This window comes from Rhinoderma darwinii, chromosome 4 (genome assembly GCF_050947455.1).
Source record: "Rhinoderma darwinii isolate aRhiDar2 chromosome 4, aRhiDar2.hap1, whole genome shotgun sequence".
NCBI lineage: Eukaryota > Metazoa > Chordata > Amphibia > Anura > Rhinodermatidae > Rhinoderma > Rhinoderma darwinii.
The window spans coordinates 348077384-348092653 of NC_134690.1; the positions used below are offsets into that span (position 1 = coordinate 348077384).

At 44.2% G+C, this 15270-nt stretch overlaps 1 protein-coding gene across 3 annotated transcripts in view; it reads right to left on the reverse strand.

Annotated features, from left to right (window-relative positions):
- NANP (N-acetylneuraminic acid phosphatase) overlaps positions 1-15134 on the reverse strand; it is a 41534-nt gene extending 26400 nt beyond the window's left edge. For 2 of the 3 annotated variants that reach the window (XM_075862911.1, XM_075862909.1), the window contains exons 1-2: positions 15071-15134; positions 13641-13754 (exon numbers count right to left, since the gene is read on the reverse strand). In XM_075862911.1, the coding sequence (XP_075719026.1) occupies positions 13641-13730 (90 nt within the window). In that variant the 5' untranslated portion in view covers positions 13731-13754; positions 15071-15134. The other variant, XM_075862910.1, reaches the window with a different exon arrangement.
- Between the last annotated feature and the right edge of the window lie 136 nt (positions 15135-15270).

Below are 15270 nucleotides of genomic sequence, written 5' to 3' on the forward strand. Positions count from 1 at the left end.
GAATTGGTTTTCCACAGCAATTAGTGGGGAAGCGCATGGTAAAGGGGGACTCCTGTGCTTATGCATCTGAAGAATTGCTGGCGGTCAAGTTCAGGGATCGCAAAGACGTGTATGTGCTAAGAACGATTCATACCGCAGGAACAGTGGCAGTGAGGGAAAGAGGGGCAACATCGGACAAGCACAAACCAGTGAGCGTGTCCGAATATAACAAGTACATGGGGGGGGTGGATTTAAGCGACCAGGTTTTACAGCCCTATTTAGTAAAACGCAAAACTAAAACCTGGTACTAAAAGGTGGCCATTTATTTGTTACAGGTGGCCATCCACAACTCATTTGTGCTCTACAAAAAAAACAGAGGCAGAGACACATACCTGGATTTCCAGGAAAAAATTATTGAAGGCCTCATTTTTGATGTTCAGGACACCCGAGAATGCCCCCAGTCTGAGGATGTCACGCGACTGACTGAAAGACACTTCATCAGTCGGATTCCCCCAACAGCAACCAGAAGCAACCCCCAGAAAAAGTGCAGCGTCTGCAGAAAAGACGGGCACCGCAAAGATTCCCGATATTTCTGTCCCTCATGTCCCTCGCAACCAGGCCTGTGCATTGAGCCATGTTTTAAAAAATACCACACTGTTCTGAATTATTAGATTTTAGTTAATTTGTTGAAAATATATTTGCCCTACATTACGTTTTTATTTTTCCCATGATTTTACTCCAAGGGTGAGGGAGGGAATGGGTGGGGGGGGGGGGGTGGATGTCATGTTTGATGTTTTCTAAAGTTCATCTGCTGGAGAGCTCCATTTGCATTAACCTGCAATTTCTTATTTTAGAAAACCCCAAAAAATAAATTCCCATTATACCCCTAGATGAATATTTTGGGATTTCTGCTTCAAGAGCAGATATTTTGGAAGTGTTATAGCAACTCTGTTGAGTTTTGTAAAACCAGCTTTGAAAAAAAGCGATATGTGAAATAATCTTCTTCTATCCTCCGCCCTCCTACATCTCTATGTGATAAATAAGGCCACATATTTGGTATCCCCGTGCACGGGAGAAGTGGCAGAATGTGAACGGAGATTAATTTTGACCGTGGTCTATACCGTGTGTGAAAAATGCTGGTATAAACTGACGCATTTGCTAAAAAATTGCTAATTTTATTTTGATCCATCTTATTCAAGAAACTTTCAGAAGAAAACTGGACTGTCTAAAAATATGATAAACCCCTTGAAGGAAACCTTGTGGGGTCTACTTGTGTGAATGAAGTCATTTATGGGGTGTTTCTAATGTTTCAGCAGCATTAGGCCCCCTAGAAAACAGTATGCTGCTATAAAATCAAATGCAAAATTCCTGGACCGAAAAGGCCAAAAAGCCTCCTTTTATGCCAAGCCCTGGCACATGCCCGCACAGTGAATAAGGCACACATATTTGATATCCCCATGCACGGGAGAAGTGGAAGAACGTGAAAGGAGATGAATTTTGGCCGTGGTCTATACCGTGTGTGAAAAATACTAGCCTAAACTGACGCATTTGCTAAAAAAGTGCTGATTTTATTTTGTTCCATCTTATTCAAGAAACTTTCAGAAGAAAACTGGACTTGCTAAAAATATGATAAACCCCTTGAAGGAAACCTTGTGGGGTCTACTTGTGTGAATGAAGTCATTTATGGGGTGTTTCCAATGTTTCAGCAGCATTAGGCCCCCCAGAAAACAGTATGCGGCTATAAAATCAAATGCAAAATTCCTGGACCGAAAAGGCCAAAAAGCCTCCTTTTATGCCAAGCCCTGGCACATGCCCGCACAGTGAATAAGGCACACATATTTGGTATCCCCATGCACGGGAGAAGTGGAAGAACGTGAAAGGAGATGAATTTTGGCCGTGGTCTATACCGTGTGTGAAAAATACTAGCCTAAACTGACGCATTTGCTAAAAAAGTGCTGATTTTATTTTGTTCCATCTTATTCAAGAAACTTTCAGAAGAAAACTGGACTGTCTAAAAATATGATAAACCCCTTGAAGAAAACCTTGTGGGGTCTACTTGTGTGAATGAAGTCATTTATGGGGTGTTTCTAATGTTTCAGCAGCATTAGGCCCCCCAGAAAATAGTATGCGGCTATAAAATCAAATTCAAAATTCCTGGACCGAAAAGGCCGAAAAGCCTCCTTTTATGCCAAGCTCTGGCACATGCCCGCACAGCGAATAAGGCACACATATTTGGTATCCCCATGCACGGGAGAAGTGGAAGAATGTGAAAGGAGATGAATTTTGTCCGTGGACTATACCGTGTGTGAAAAATACTAGCCTAAACTGACGCATTTGCTAAATTCTTGCATTTTTTTCCAATTTTGCCCACTTTAGAGAAAAAAATAAAAATGATATATACTGACAAATGCCACTAAAACAAAGCCCTATCTGTCCTTTAAAAAGAGTGTAAAATTCAAAGATGAACTTTATTCACCTACAGAGTTATAGTCATCTAAAGAAGCGCATAGCAAAATTGTGAAATTTGCTCTGGTCATTTAGCTGTAAAACAGCCTAGTCCTTAACCGGTTAATTCATACATTTTGGGTGGATGTGATAGACAGGATTAATACAATTTGTTCCGCTTCTGTCCCAATGTCGCCGGCTGTGGTTCTTTTGTGGTTGCCTGCAGACTCTTTTGTACCGAAACGCAATGATCTCCCAATGTTTCTGATTGCTGCAGCAAAACTTCTCATTCCCTTGGGGTGGAAAAGTACTTCTCCTCCTACAATGGAACAATGGGAGCTTAAGGTTCAGGAAATCTTCAGAATGGAAGAACTGGTTCATTGGGAACGGGGTACTAGGGCTAAGTTTCTACGAATATGGTCTCCTTGGAAGGTTTATTTGGATAATACTCGGTCGTCTAATGGATAATATGGGTTAATGTGATCTCCAGCCGCCAAATGCTCGTTAAGATGTGATGAGAGGGCACATTGCCTTTATTGAATATTACATGCTGAATTATATCTTATTGTGTACAAGATGCGACATATGACACATATGTTTTGTTAAACATCAGCACTTTTACAGCCTCCCGTAATGAGGACCTAAGACAGACTCTTACCGTTTCCCATCCCCACTCCCCATACGTTTAACTCTCTCCTTCCCCTTCCCCTTCATGGTTTGTTCTGTTCCTTTTACGTTTTCTAATTTGCAGAACATTAATGTTATATATGTATGACCTTGACAATGCATTGTTCTACCTTTGTTCGTATACAAAATCAGTTATGTGGGTATGATGTAATACTCTTGTTGTTTTGCAAATTTTTATACTTTTATTGTCTGCCTCATGACTAATAAAAACAGTTTGAAAACAAAAAGTGATCTACTCCAAAATGGTACCAATAAAAACTACAGGTCGTCCCGCAAAAAAAAAAGCCCTCATACAACTGCATCAGCCGAACAATAAAAAAGTTATGGCTCTTCAAATATGGAGACACAAAAACAAATGATTTTGAAAAAAAAAGCGTTTTTACTGTGTAAAAGTAGAAAAACATACAAAACTATACAAATTTGGTATCGTTGCAATTGTAACAACCCGCTTATTGCCCACGAAAAAAAAGTTAATCAATAAATAATATGTACCTCAAAATGGTGCTATTAAAAAATACAACTTGTCCCACAAAAAACAAGACCTTATACAGCTATGTCGACGCAAAAATAAAAAAGTTATAGCTCTTGGAATGCGACGATGAAAAAAACGTAAAAAATACCTTGGTCATTAAGGTTTAAAATAGGCTGGTCATTAACCCCGACCCGACATCTGCCGTATGGGTACGCCATGGAGAGCATTGACTTCCCGCATTTTGCCGTACCCATACGCCATCATCGTCGGATCTCAGCTGTATCTTAGAGCTCACATCCGACTGTAAACGGCGGGGACCGAAATTAGTTTCGATCGCCGCCATTAACCCCTTAAGTGCAGCGCTCAAACGCGATCGCTGCACTTAAGGTGTTTGCAGCTCATCGGAACCCCAGCAATGAAATTGCCAGGGTTCTGGTGGCTGCAATGGCAACCGGAGGCCTAATACTGGCCTCCCGGTCTGCTTAGCACAGAAAACGGTCAAGATCCGCCCGGCGGTGGAGCCTGATCGGCTTCCGTAGCCGCCGGCAAGATGGCGCCGGGTCAGGAGCTGATCCGGCGTCATCAGCGGTGGAAGTCAGCTGTATGTTACAGCTGACATCCACCTGTAACGGCAGGAACCGGAGCTAGCACCGATCCCGGCCATTAACCCCTTCTATGCAGCAATCGAAAGCGATTGCTGCATCGTAGCGGTTACTAGCAGATCGTCAGCCCTGACAGGCAATCATGACTGGTGACACAATGGTCTCCTGCTCTGCCATTACGGAAGCCGATTAGGCCCTGCCGGGAGGCGAAGCCTAATCGGCTTGCTGTCAGTGAATAACTGACAGATCTAATACATTGCACTACGTAGGTAGTGCAATGTATTAGAAAAAAATAAATCTGACAGCTGGACCTTCAAGTCCCCTAGTGGGACTTGAGAAAAAGTGTAAAAAAAGTATAAAAAAGTGTACAAAAAAAGTTACAAAAATAAAAGTTTGAAAACAATAAAAGTTGCAAGTAATAAAATAAGAGTAAAAGGGGGATTGCGTTTTATCAAGTCCTTTTATTATTGAAAAAAAATAAACCAAACGTATTTGGTATCGCCACGACCGTAACGACCTGAGGTATCAAAATATTATATTATTTATTGCACGCGGTGAACCGCATAAAAAAAAAACGTAAAAGACTATACCAGAGTTTGTTTTTTGGTCACTTTGACCTATAAATATTGGAATAAAAAATGATCAAAAAGTCGCACGCATTCCAAAAATGGTACCTATAAAAACTATAGCTCATCTCGCAAAAAACAAGCCCTCATACAGCTGTATCGACAAAAAAATTAAAAAGTTATGGTTCTCACAACTTGGCGACAGAAAAAATACATTATTTTTACAAAAGTAGTTTTATTGTGCAAAAAAACATAAAAAAGTCCTATAAAATAGGTATCGCCGGAATCGTACTGACCCGCAGAATAAAGTTAACATGTAATTTATAACGCTTAGTGAACGCTGTATAAAAAACTAAATAAAACTATGCCAGAATTGCGTTTTTTTTGTTTACCTGGCCTACCAAAAAATAAGGTAAAAGTCGCATGTACCCCAAAATGGTACCAATAATAACTACAGCTCGTCCCGCAAAAAAAAGCCCTCATACCACTACGTCTATGAGAAAATAAAATTAGTTATGGCTCCAATAAGTCAGGAAATAAAAAATATGCAGTTGTTTGAAGAGGCGATTTATCAAGGACCAAAAATTAGGGAACCAGGAAAGGGAGGGCCCAAACATGTCCGCTGGAAGCGAGGGTGCCCGTATTATACCAGGACAACACTTTCCCAGCAAAATTCCCCAAACTGCAAAAGGTGCGGAGTGTGGACCAAAAGGGGCATAAGAAAGGACGCCATATATCAGTGCGACACCGGCCTGTGCAGAAAGGATTGCTTCACATCGTAACACACATCTATGGATCATTTTATTGTTTTTTTTACCCCATTATTATACCACCTGACTATGCCCCTGATGTACTCTGCCCAGCTTACATGTACCCCCACATTATAAACTGAAACACCAGAAATACTCAAACAAAACTACTACCACGCAATATCTGCTCTCCAAAAGCCAAATGGCGCTACCTCCGCTCTGAACCCTACAGCGTGCCCAAACAGCAGTTTCTTTCCACATATATGGCATCGCCATACCCGGGAGAACCCTTTTAACAATTTTTGGGGTGTGTGTCTCCAGTGGCATAAGTTGGGCATGACATATTTGCCACTGAAATGGCATATCTAGGGAAAAATATCCATTTTTAATTTGCACCATCCGCAGCGCATTCATTTAAGGAAAATACCTGTGGGGTGAAATGCTCACTACACCCCTTAATAAATGCCTTGAGGGGTGCAGTTTCCAAATGGGGTCACTTCTCAGGGGTTTCTTTTTATTATTTCACATCAGAGCCTCTGCAATTGTGAACCAATACTTTGTAAATCGCCAAATTAGGCCTCAATTTCGCATGGTACTCTCTCACTCCTGAGCCCTGTCGTATGTCCAGGCAAAAGATTAGGGCCACATGTAGGGTGTTTCTAAAACCGGGAAACACTGCATAATAATTAGAGGGCTGTCTTGTTATGGTGGCACAAGCCGGGCACCACATATTGGCATATCTATGGAAAAAATCCCATTTTCACTCTGCAACATGGAGTGCACACTAATTTCTACAAAACACCTGCGGGGTTAACATGCTCACTACACAACTAGGTAAATGCATTGAGGGGTGTAGTTTCCAAAATCGGGTCACTTCTGGGGGGTTTCCACTGTTTTGGTCCCACAGGTGCCCAGAAACCAATCCAGCAAAATCTGCACTCCAAATGGTGCTCCTTCCCTTCTGAGCCCTGCCATGTGCCCAAATAGCAGTTTCTGACCACATATGGGGTATTGCCATACTCGGGAGAAATTGCTTTACAAATGTTGGGTTCTTTTTGTTCCTTTATTTGTTGAGAAAATGCTACGTTTTATTGAAGAAAAAGTATTGTTTTTATTTTCACTGCCCAATTCTAATAAATTCTATGAAACATCTATGGGGTCTAAATGCTTACTACACCCCTAGATGAATTCCTCAAGGGTTGTAGTTTCCTAAATGGAATCACTTTTTGGGATTTTTTTGGGAATTTTCATTGTTTTGTCCCCTCAGGGACTTTGTAAATGTGACATGGCCTCCACAAACCATTCCTGCTAAATGTGAACTCCAAAAGCCAAATGGTGCTCCATGCCTTCTAAGCCCTGCCGTGTGTCCAAATAGCCGTTTATTACCACATGTGGGGTATTGTTTTACTCAGGAGATATTGCTTTACAAATTTGGTGGTGCTTTTTCTCCTTTAGTCCTTGTGGAAATGAGAAAAAAAAATGCTAAACCTACATTTTCTTCGAAAAAATGTAGATATTAATTTTCACGGCCTAATTCCAATAATTTCTGTAAAAAACCTGTGCGGTCAAAATGCTCACTACACCTCTAGATAATTTCCTTGAGGTGTGTAGTTTCCCAAATTGGGTCACTTTTCGGGGATTTCCACTATTTTGGCCCCGCAAGAGCCCTTCAAACCTGACATGGTGCCTAAAATATATTGTAATAAAAATAAGGCCCCAAAATCCACTAGGTGCTCCTTTGCTTCTGAGGCCGATGCTTCAGTCCAGTAGCACGCTAGAGCCACATGTGGGATATTTCCTAAAACTGCAGAACCTGGGCAATAAATATTGAGTTGCATTTCTCTGGTAAAACTTTCTGTGTTATAAAGAAAATTGGATTAAAAATTAATTTCTGCAAAAAAATATGAAATTTGTACATTTCACCTCTACTTTGCTTTAATTCCTGTGAAAAGTCTAAAGGGTTAAGAAATTTTCTAAATGCTGTTTTGAATACTTTGAGGGGTGAAGTTTTTAAAATGGGGTGACTTTTTGGGAGTTTCTAATATATAAGGACCTCAAAGCCACTTCACAACTGAACTGGCCCCTGTAAAAATAGCCTTTTGACATTTTCTTGAAAATGTCAGAAATTGCTGCTAAAGTTCAAAGCCTTGTAACGTCCTAGAAAAATAAAAGGATGTTCAAAAAACGATGCCAATCTAATGTAGACATATGGGGGATGTTAATTAGCAACAATTTTGTGTGGTATAACTGCCTGTCTTACAAGCAGATACATTTAAGTTGAGAAAAATGCTAATTTTTGCAATTTTTCGCTACATTTTGGTGTTTTTCACAATTAAATACTGAACATATCGAGCAAATTTTGTGAGTAACATAAAGTACAATGTGTCACGAGAAAATAATCTCAGAATCGCTTGGATACGTAAAAGCATTCCGGAGTTATTACCACATAAAGTGAAACATGTCAGATTTGAAAAATGAGGCTTGGTCAGGAAGGTCAAAAGTGGCTAAAGAGGGAAGGGGTTAATTATACAAAAAAAAACAACAACATTCATTTGCTGAAACCTGGACAACCACTTTAAGGCCCATGCGCACAGCTGTAATATGGATCTTTGATACTGGGCCCATACTGTACCCACGTGTAGCCCTTATTTTATACCTGAGTACATGTATGAATCCATGAGAAAAATGATTGTGACATGTTCCATCACATGCCGTATTATGGAGGTATATTTTCTTAGAAGCATTGCCTCACCATAATACGAGCCCTGTCCATGAATCCGTACACCACTTCAGTGACCTAACATACATTTAATATATCTTGTAAAAGAAAAACACCTCCCTTTTACACTTCCTTCCCTCTATACCTGCCTATTACGCTGCAGCCAGGGCCGCCATCAGGGGGGTATTAGGGGTACTGGTGTGAGGGGCCCGGCCAAACCTAATTGAAAGGGAGGCCCGGCAACTGCCGCAACTTGCCATTGGTAGAAAAAAACGGGCCCCTGCAATGGGGCCCGTTTTTTTCACCACAGAATGTTGTGAGCTGCGGGCCCCCCTCTCGTCATGGGGGCTGTCGAACCGCCCGCGCGCGACCGATCGCGCACACAAGGAAACTCCCGCGCGTGCGCACTCGCGAGTGTCCGCGAGCACGCACCCAAGAAAGCCCGCACCCACGAAAGCCCGCACCCACGAAAGCCCGCACTCACGAAAGCCCGCACTCACGAAAGCCCGCACTCACGAAAGCCCGCACTCACGAAAGCCCGCACTCACGAAAGCCCGCACTCACGAAAGCCCGCACTCGAGACCACCCACACGCGCACCCGCGAAAGCCCGGAAGCGCGCACCCGCGATCGCCAGCGAGCGCACCCGCAAACGAAGCGCACGCAGCTGCGGACACACACATGGACACAACTTACCTGTAGCCTGGCTGGAGGTGAAGGACTGGACGTCTGGACCGAATACATCGCCTGAAGAGGACTGGAGTGGGAGCAGCTCTTCTGACACGGTGAGTAAAGTGTCTCAAAGTGCTGTTTATGTATGGCCCTGTTCACACAGAGTATTTTGCAGGCAGAAAAAAAATCTGCCTCAAAATTCCTTACAGAATTTTGAGGCAGATTTTGACCTGCCCACACTATCATGCCGCGTTTTTTTGCTGCGTTTTTTGCCCGCGGCGATTGAGGACAGCAGACAAAAAACGCAGCGAAAAATGCATTTTCTGCCTCCCATTGATTTCGATGGGAGGTCAGAGGCGGAACCGCGGCAAGAAAGGACGTGCTGCTTTTTCTTTTTTCCGCGACTGGCTCCCATTGATTTCAAATTAAATCAATGGGAGGCGGTTTTGGAAGTTGTTTGGTGCTGATTCTGAAGCAGTGTCCGAGTCAATATCAAGGCCCAAAAACTCTGTGAACTGGGCCTTATTGTTAGGGCTTATTCAGACGAACGTGTAATACGTCCGTGCAACGTGCGTGATTTTCACGCGCCTCGCACGGACCTATGTTACTCTATGGGGCCGTGCAGAATGTCAGTGATTTTCATGCAGTGTGTGCCCGCTGCGTAAAACTCACGACATGCCCGATATTTGTGCATTGTTCGCGCATCACGCACCCATTGAAGTCAATGGGTGCGTGAAAATCACGCCCAGCGGTTCCGCAGCAGTATAAACTATGAATGAAAACAGAACAGCACCACGTGCTACAAACATACAAACAGAGTGTCATAATGATGGCGGCTGCGCGAAAATCACGCAGCCACGCATCATACACTGCTGACACACGGAGCTGTTATGGACCTTTTGCATGCACAAAACGCCACGTTTTTTGCGCGCGCAAAAAGCACACGCTTGTGTGAATCCGGCCTTAGGGTAGGAACACACTAGGCGTGAACACTGCGGATTACAGTTGCAGCAGAGTGGATGAGATTTGAACAAATCTCATCCACACGCTGCAAAAAAAAGTGACCTGCTGTGTGGCTTTTGGCTTTTTAAGCCGCAGCATGTCAATTTATGCTGCAGAATCGCTGCTCCTCTGTTGCAGAAATGCTGCGGTTCTGCCGCAAAAATCACAAATGAGAAAAAATAAAGGCACTTTTTTAAATTGATAAAAAAGTTTAGACTTACCCCGGCCGTAGTCCTGGTGACGCGATCCTCTATTCTTAGCGCAGCCCGGCCTCCTGTCATAACGTTTCATCCCATGTGACTGCTGCAGTGGTCACATGGTCTACAGCGTCATCCCAGGAGGCGGGGCTACGTTCAGAAGAGAGAGATGCGTCACCTAAACTACGGCCGGAGTAAGTCTAAACTTTTTTTTCCCTGCAGGATTCCCGCAGCGGACATGCCTCACGAAACCTGCGCCACTATTTGGTGCGGTTTTGCTGGCAGAATTCCCTGCGGCTACCCGGGCGGATAAGCTGTGTAGTTTTACTCAGCATATCCGCCTAGTGTGTCCCTTATGATGTCGCTCCTGGAGCTGCTGCCGGTCTCTAAATAGGCAATTGGTCCAGTAGAATTTGGAATTATTTTTTTTTGTGAACCAGCTTAAAAAAATACAAAACTTTTGTGTTAGGGCCTGTTCACATCACCGTTCGCGGGTTCCGTCTGAGGTTTCCGTCGGGTGAACCCTGCAACGGAAAGTGAAAGTGACAGCACAGCTTCCGTTTCAGTCACCGTTGATCTCAATGGTGATGGAAACATCGCTAATGGCTTCCGTTCGTCACCATTCCGGCTGGTTTTCGGACGGAATCAATAGCGTAGTCGACTGCGCTAATGGTGACGGAAACGGAAGCTGTGCTGTCACTTTCACTTTCCGTTGCGGGGTTCACCCGACGGAAACCTCAGACGGAACCCCGGAACGGAAGCGAACGGTGATGTGAACAGGCCCTAACACAAAAGTTTTGTATTTTTTTAAGCTGGTTCACAAAAAAAAATTATTCCAAATTCTACTGGACCAATTGCCTATTTAGAGACAGGCAGCAGCTCCAGGAGCGACATCATAAGGGACACACTAGGCGGATATGCTGAGTAAAACTACACAGCTTATCCGCCTCGGTAGCCGCAGGGAATTCCGACAGCACCTCAAGTCACCTGACATGAGGTCCAGTCCTGTGCCGTCACCGACCCCAGTCAAAAGTGATCCTCTGCCGCTTCGCCGCATGACCACCTCCTCCTGACGGTGAGTTGTGTCAGACGAAGAGTGGTAGCGGTAGGCTACTGCTCTCCGCTCTGTCTGCACAGGGGGGGGGGGGGCTACTTACAAGGGAAGGGGGGGCGAGGTGTTGCTGTTTACAAAGGGGTAGCTGTGTGTGGCTATCTACAAGGGGGTGCTGTTTGGCTATCTACGAGGGGGAGCTGTGTGGCTATCTACAAGGTGGAGCTGTGTGTGGCTATCTACAAGGTGGAGCTGTGTGTGGCTATCTACAATGGGGAGCTGTGTGTGGCTATCTACAATGGGGAGCTGTGTGTGGCTATCTATAACGGGGCGCTGTTTGCCTATCTATAACGGGGGCTGTGTGGCTCTATACAAGGGGGAGCTGTGTGGCGTGATCTACAAGGGGGAGCTGTGTGGCTACCTACAAGGGGGAGCTGTGTGGCTACCTACAAGGGGGAGCTGTGTGGCTACCTACAAGGGGGAGCTGTGTGGCTACCTACAAGGGGGAGCTGTGTGCCTACCTACAAGGGGGAGCTGTGTGCCTACCTACAAGGGGGAGCTGTGTGCCTACCTACAAGGGGGAGCTGTGTGCCTACCTACAAGGGGGAGCTGTGTGCCTACCTACAAGGGGGAGCTGTGTGTCTACCTACAAGGGGGAGCTGTGTGGCTTTCTACAAGGGGGAGCTGTGTGGCTTTCTACAAGGGGGAGCTGTGTGTCTATCTACAAGGGGGAGCTGTGTGTCTACCTGCAAGGGGGAGCTGTGTGTCTACCTACAAGGGGGAGCTGTGTGACTACCTACAAGGGGGAGCTGTGTGTCTACCTACAAGGGGGAGCTGTGTGTCTACCTACAAGGGGGAGCTGTGTGTCTACCTACAAGGGGGAGCTGTGTGTCTACCTACAAGGGGGAGCTGTGTGCCTACCTACAAGGGGGAGCTGTGTGCGCCTACCTACAAGGGGGAGCTGTGTGTCTACCTACAAGGGGGAGCTGTGTGTCTACCTACAAGGGGGAGCTGTGTGGCTATCTACAAGGGGGAGCTGTGTGGCTATCTACAAGGGGGAGCTGTGTGGCTATCTACAAGGGGGAGCTGTGTGTCTACCTACAAGGGGGAGCTGTGTGGCTATCTACAAGGGGGAGCTGTGTGGCTATCTACAAGGGGGAGCTGTGTGGCTATCTACAAGGGGGAGCTGTGTGGCTACCTACAAGGGGGAGCTGTGTGGCTATCTACAAGAGGGCGCTGTGTGGTTATCTACAAGGGGGAGCTGTGTGGCTATCTACAAGGGGGAGCTGTGTGGCTATCTACAAGGGGGAGCTGTGTGGCTATCTACAAGAGGGCGCTGTGTGGTTATCTACAAGGGGGAGCTGTGTGGCTATCTACAAGAGGGCGCTGTGTGGTTATCTACAAGGGGGAGCTGTGTGGCTATCTACAAGAGGGCGCTGTGTGGCTATCTACAAGAGGGCGCTGTGTGGCTATCTACAAGGGGGAGCTGTGTGGCTACCTACAAGGGGGAGCTGTGTGGCTATCTACAAGGGGGAGCTGTGTGGCTATCTACAAGGGGGAGCTGTGTGGCTATCTACAAGGGGAGCTGTGTGGCTATCTACAAGGGGGAGCTGTGTGGCTACCTACAAGGGGGAGCTGTGTGGTTATCTACAAGGGGGAGCTGTGTGGCTATCTACAAGAGGGCGCTGTGTGGCTATCTACAAGAGGGCGCTGTGTGGCTATCTACAAGAGGGCGCTGTGTGGCTATCTACAATGGGGAGCTGTGTGGCTATCTACAAGGGGTAGCTGTGTGGCTATCTACAAGGGGTAGCTGTGTGTGTGGTGTTATCTGCAGGGGACTCGGTTACTGAGGGGGCACTTTTATTGTGTTGAGCACTGAGGGATCATTATTACCATCTGGGGAACTGTGGATTACGAGTTTGTTTAGCGTATGGGGTATAGGTGGGGAGGTGCTGGAAAAGCGAGAAACCAACATGTTTGTGTGTCAAATACTGCAGGGATGAGTCGTGGCTGGAATAAGTCGTCACAGCGGTCTGGGCCGGATGGGGAAAGTGAACGACTAATCAGAGAAAATATCACCTAATTTAGCGGGGGGGGGGGGGAAGCTACAAGCGGAGCTGTGATTGGTGAGTTATTCCTATAATACTGCATAGTGCACAGGCAACGATTTTGTAATGTGTCCATAAAAATTTTGGTTTGTCCGTGAATTTTAGCTCAGTTGTCCAGAAATTTCTGAAGTGGAAGTTGGCAACCCTGTTATCGATCGCATCTAAGTTTGTGAAGCCATCAGTCCTACTGACCTCATGGATTTGTGTTTGAACGCAAGAAACGACTTCTATGTTTCCAGGATACATAGAAGTTGGATCTCAAAAAAAATAAAAAATCCATGATACATTATTTGTTTTATTAATAAAACAAAGTGTGCAAAGGTTTACAGATCATTTAAACCCTCTTTTATAAGAAATGTGGCTGGAATAGACAGAATTACGTATGTTATTTACCTCCTCTATAGCATTTTTGCTCGCTCCAGATGTGTCAATCAATGTGTTATCCAAGTCAAAAAACACAGCTTTAATACCATTCAGCACCATGTCTGTGAATCAAGTGCGCAGGATCTGTAAATACGTGAATTAAAATATACAAATGACATGAATTCTCAAATAAATACGGATAATGTATATTTATAGATAAGCATACAATATGGCTTCCATAAGTATCCCATGCACATGTAAAAAGAAAAAAACATTCATTTATTAAACAGACTAAACCATAGGGGGCATTAGTAAAAATAACAAACACAATGCTAAACAAATCACAAGTTACAGTCTGTATTATAGTTCAGAGCTGAATTCACTATTCCGCAGAATGCAGAGCTGAAATCTCCCAATATTCATTACTAGCTCAGTGTCTATAGAGCTCTCTCTTGTCATTTTCAGTCTAGTTTTTAAATGATGAGCTATACAGTGATCGCTTCATGCATTAAAGCAGCTCAGCTAAAATTCTAGGGATGTCTGAGAACAAGTATGTTGACTGTTGCCAATAGCAACCTGTAGAATTCTGAATACAGAACTTGTGGTTCTTGTAAAGGAGCTATTTCAATAAGAATATTACATGATCCTACTGCAGATAAAGAAATTCCATCATACGATGGTCTGTAACTATCTGCTCCCCAGAGATGTTTTGCAACAATAACTCCCAGCATTTTCTCCTATCCACAGACTGTGACAACATGCTGGGAGGTGTAAATTCAGGAGTAGATGAGACACAGGTTAAAGGCCACCGCCTTAATATTAAAAGGGGTATTCCATTTTTTTGTTAATAAAGCAAAACATTATGCAACTTTGAATTTCAACACAAAGTTTATTACAATTTCTCACCATCTTGCGGTCAGTGAATAGGAACATTCTTGTTTATTTCAGCGGGTGAAAACTGGTATAGACCTAAAACTTTTCACAGCTAGAGTTTGCTACCATTGTATCCAGTGAAGGCAATTCTCTGTGTGTTACAGACTTGATTCCAGGCTGACACATTTTATGTACACTGATACATTGTAACAAATTGTCAGAAGAGGAGAGAGATTTGGGTAGCTGATGTATTTAGCTCACAGAAAATTGTAGATACAATTGTAATTATCAGATCAGAAAATGTTCCACTTCACTGACAGCAAACAGAGATCTTGTAAAGAATGAGGAAAAGTACAAAGTATAAGAAAAGCTCCATCATTTTTCATAATACAATGTGTTTAATCACCAATTAGAAACACAACGGACATCCTTAGCAGCACATATATTTTGCAACCCTATAGAATAATAACGTGGACTCATCTAGGAATGACTTTAGTTGTGGCAATAAATAAATAAAAACAAACAATAAAAAGATTCTCACAGCACTTACTACACGTCCACGTCAGTTTACAAAATGCCAAACTCACCGTCGCGTGGAGCAGTTCACTTGTCACCCTGTGCAAAAGGAAAATAAAACTCCACCGATATTGGTCTCCAACAAAATGGCTAACCCCTATGTCAACCCAATTCAGCCAAGATAGTGGTCTACGGAAAAATGGCCGCCGCATCATGGCCCAGCAAGTGAGAACTGCAGACACCTTGCTAAGAAGTCGGAAGTCACGTGGTG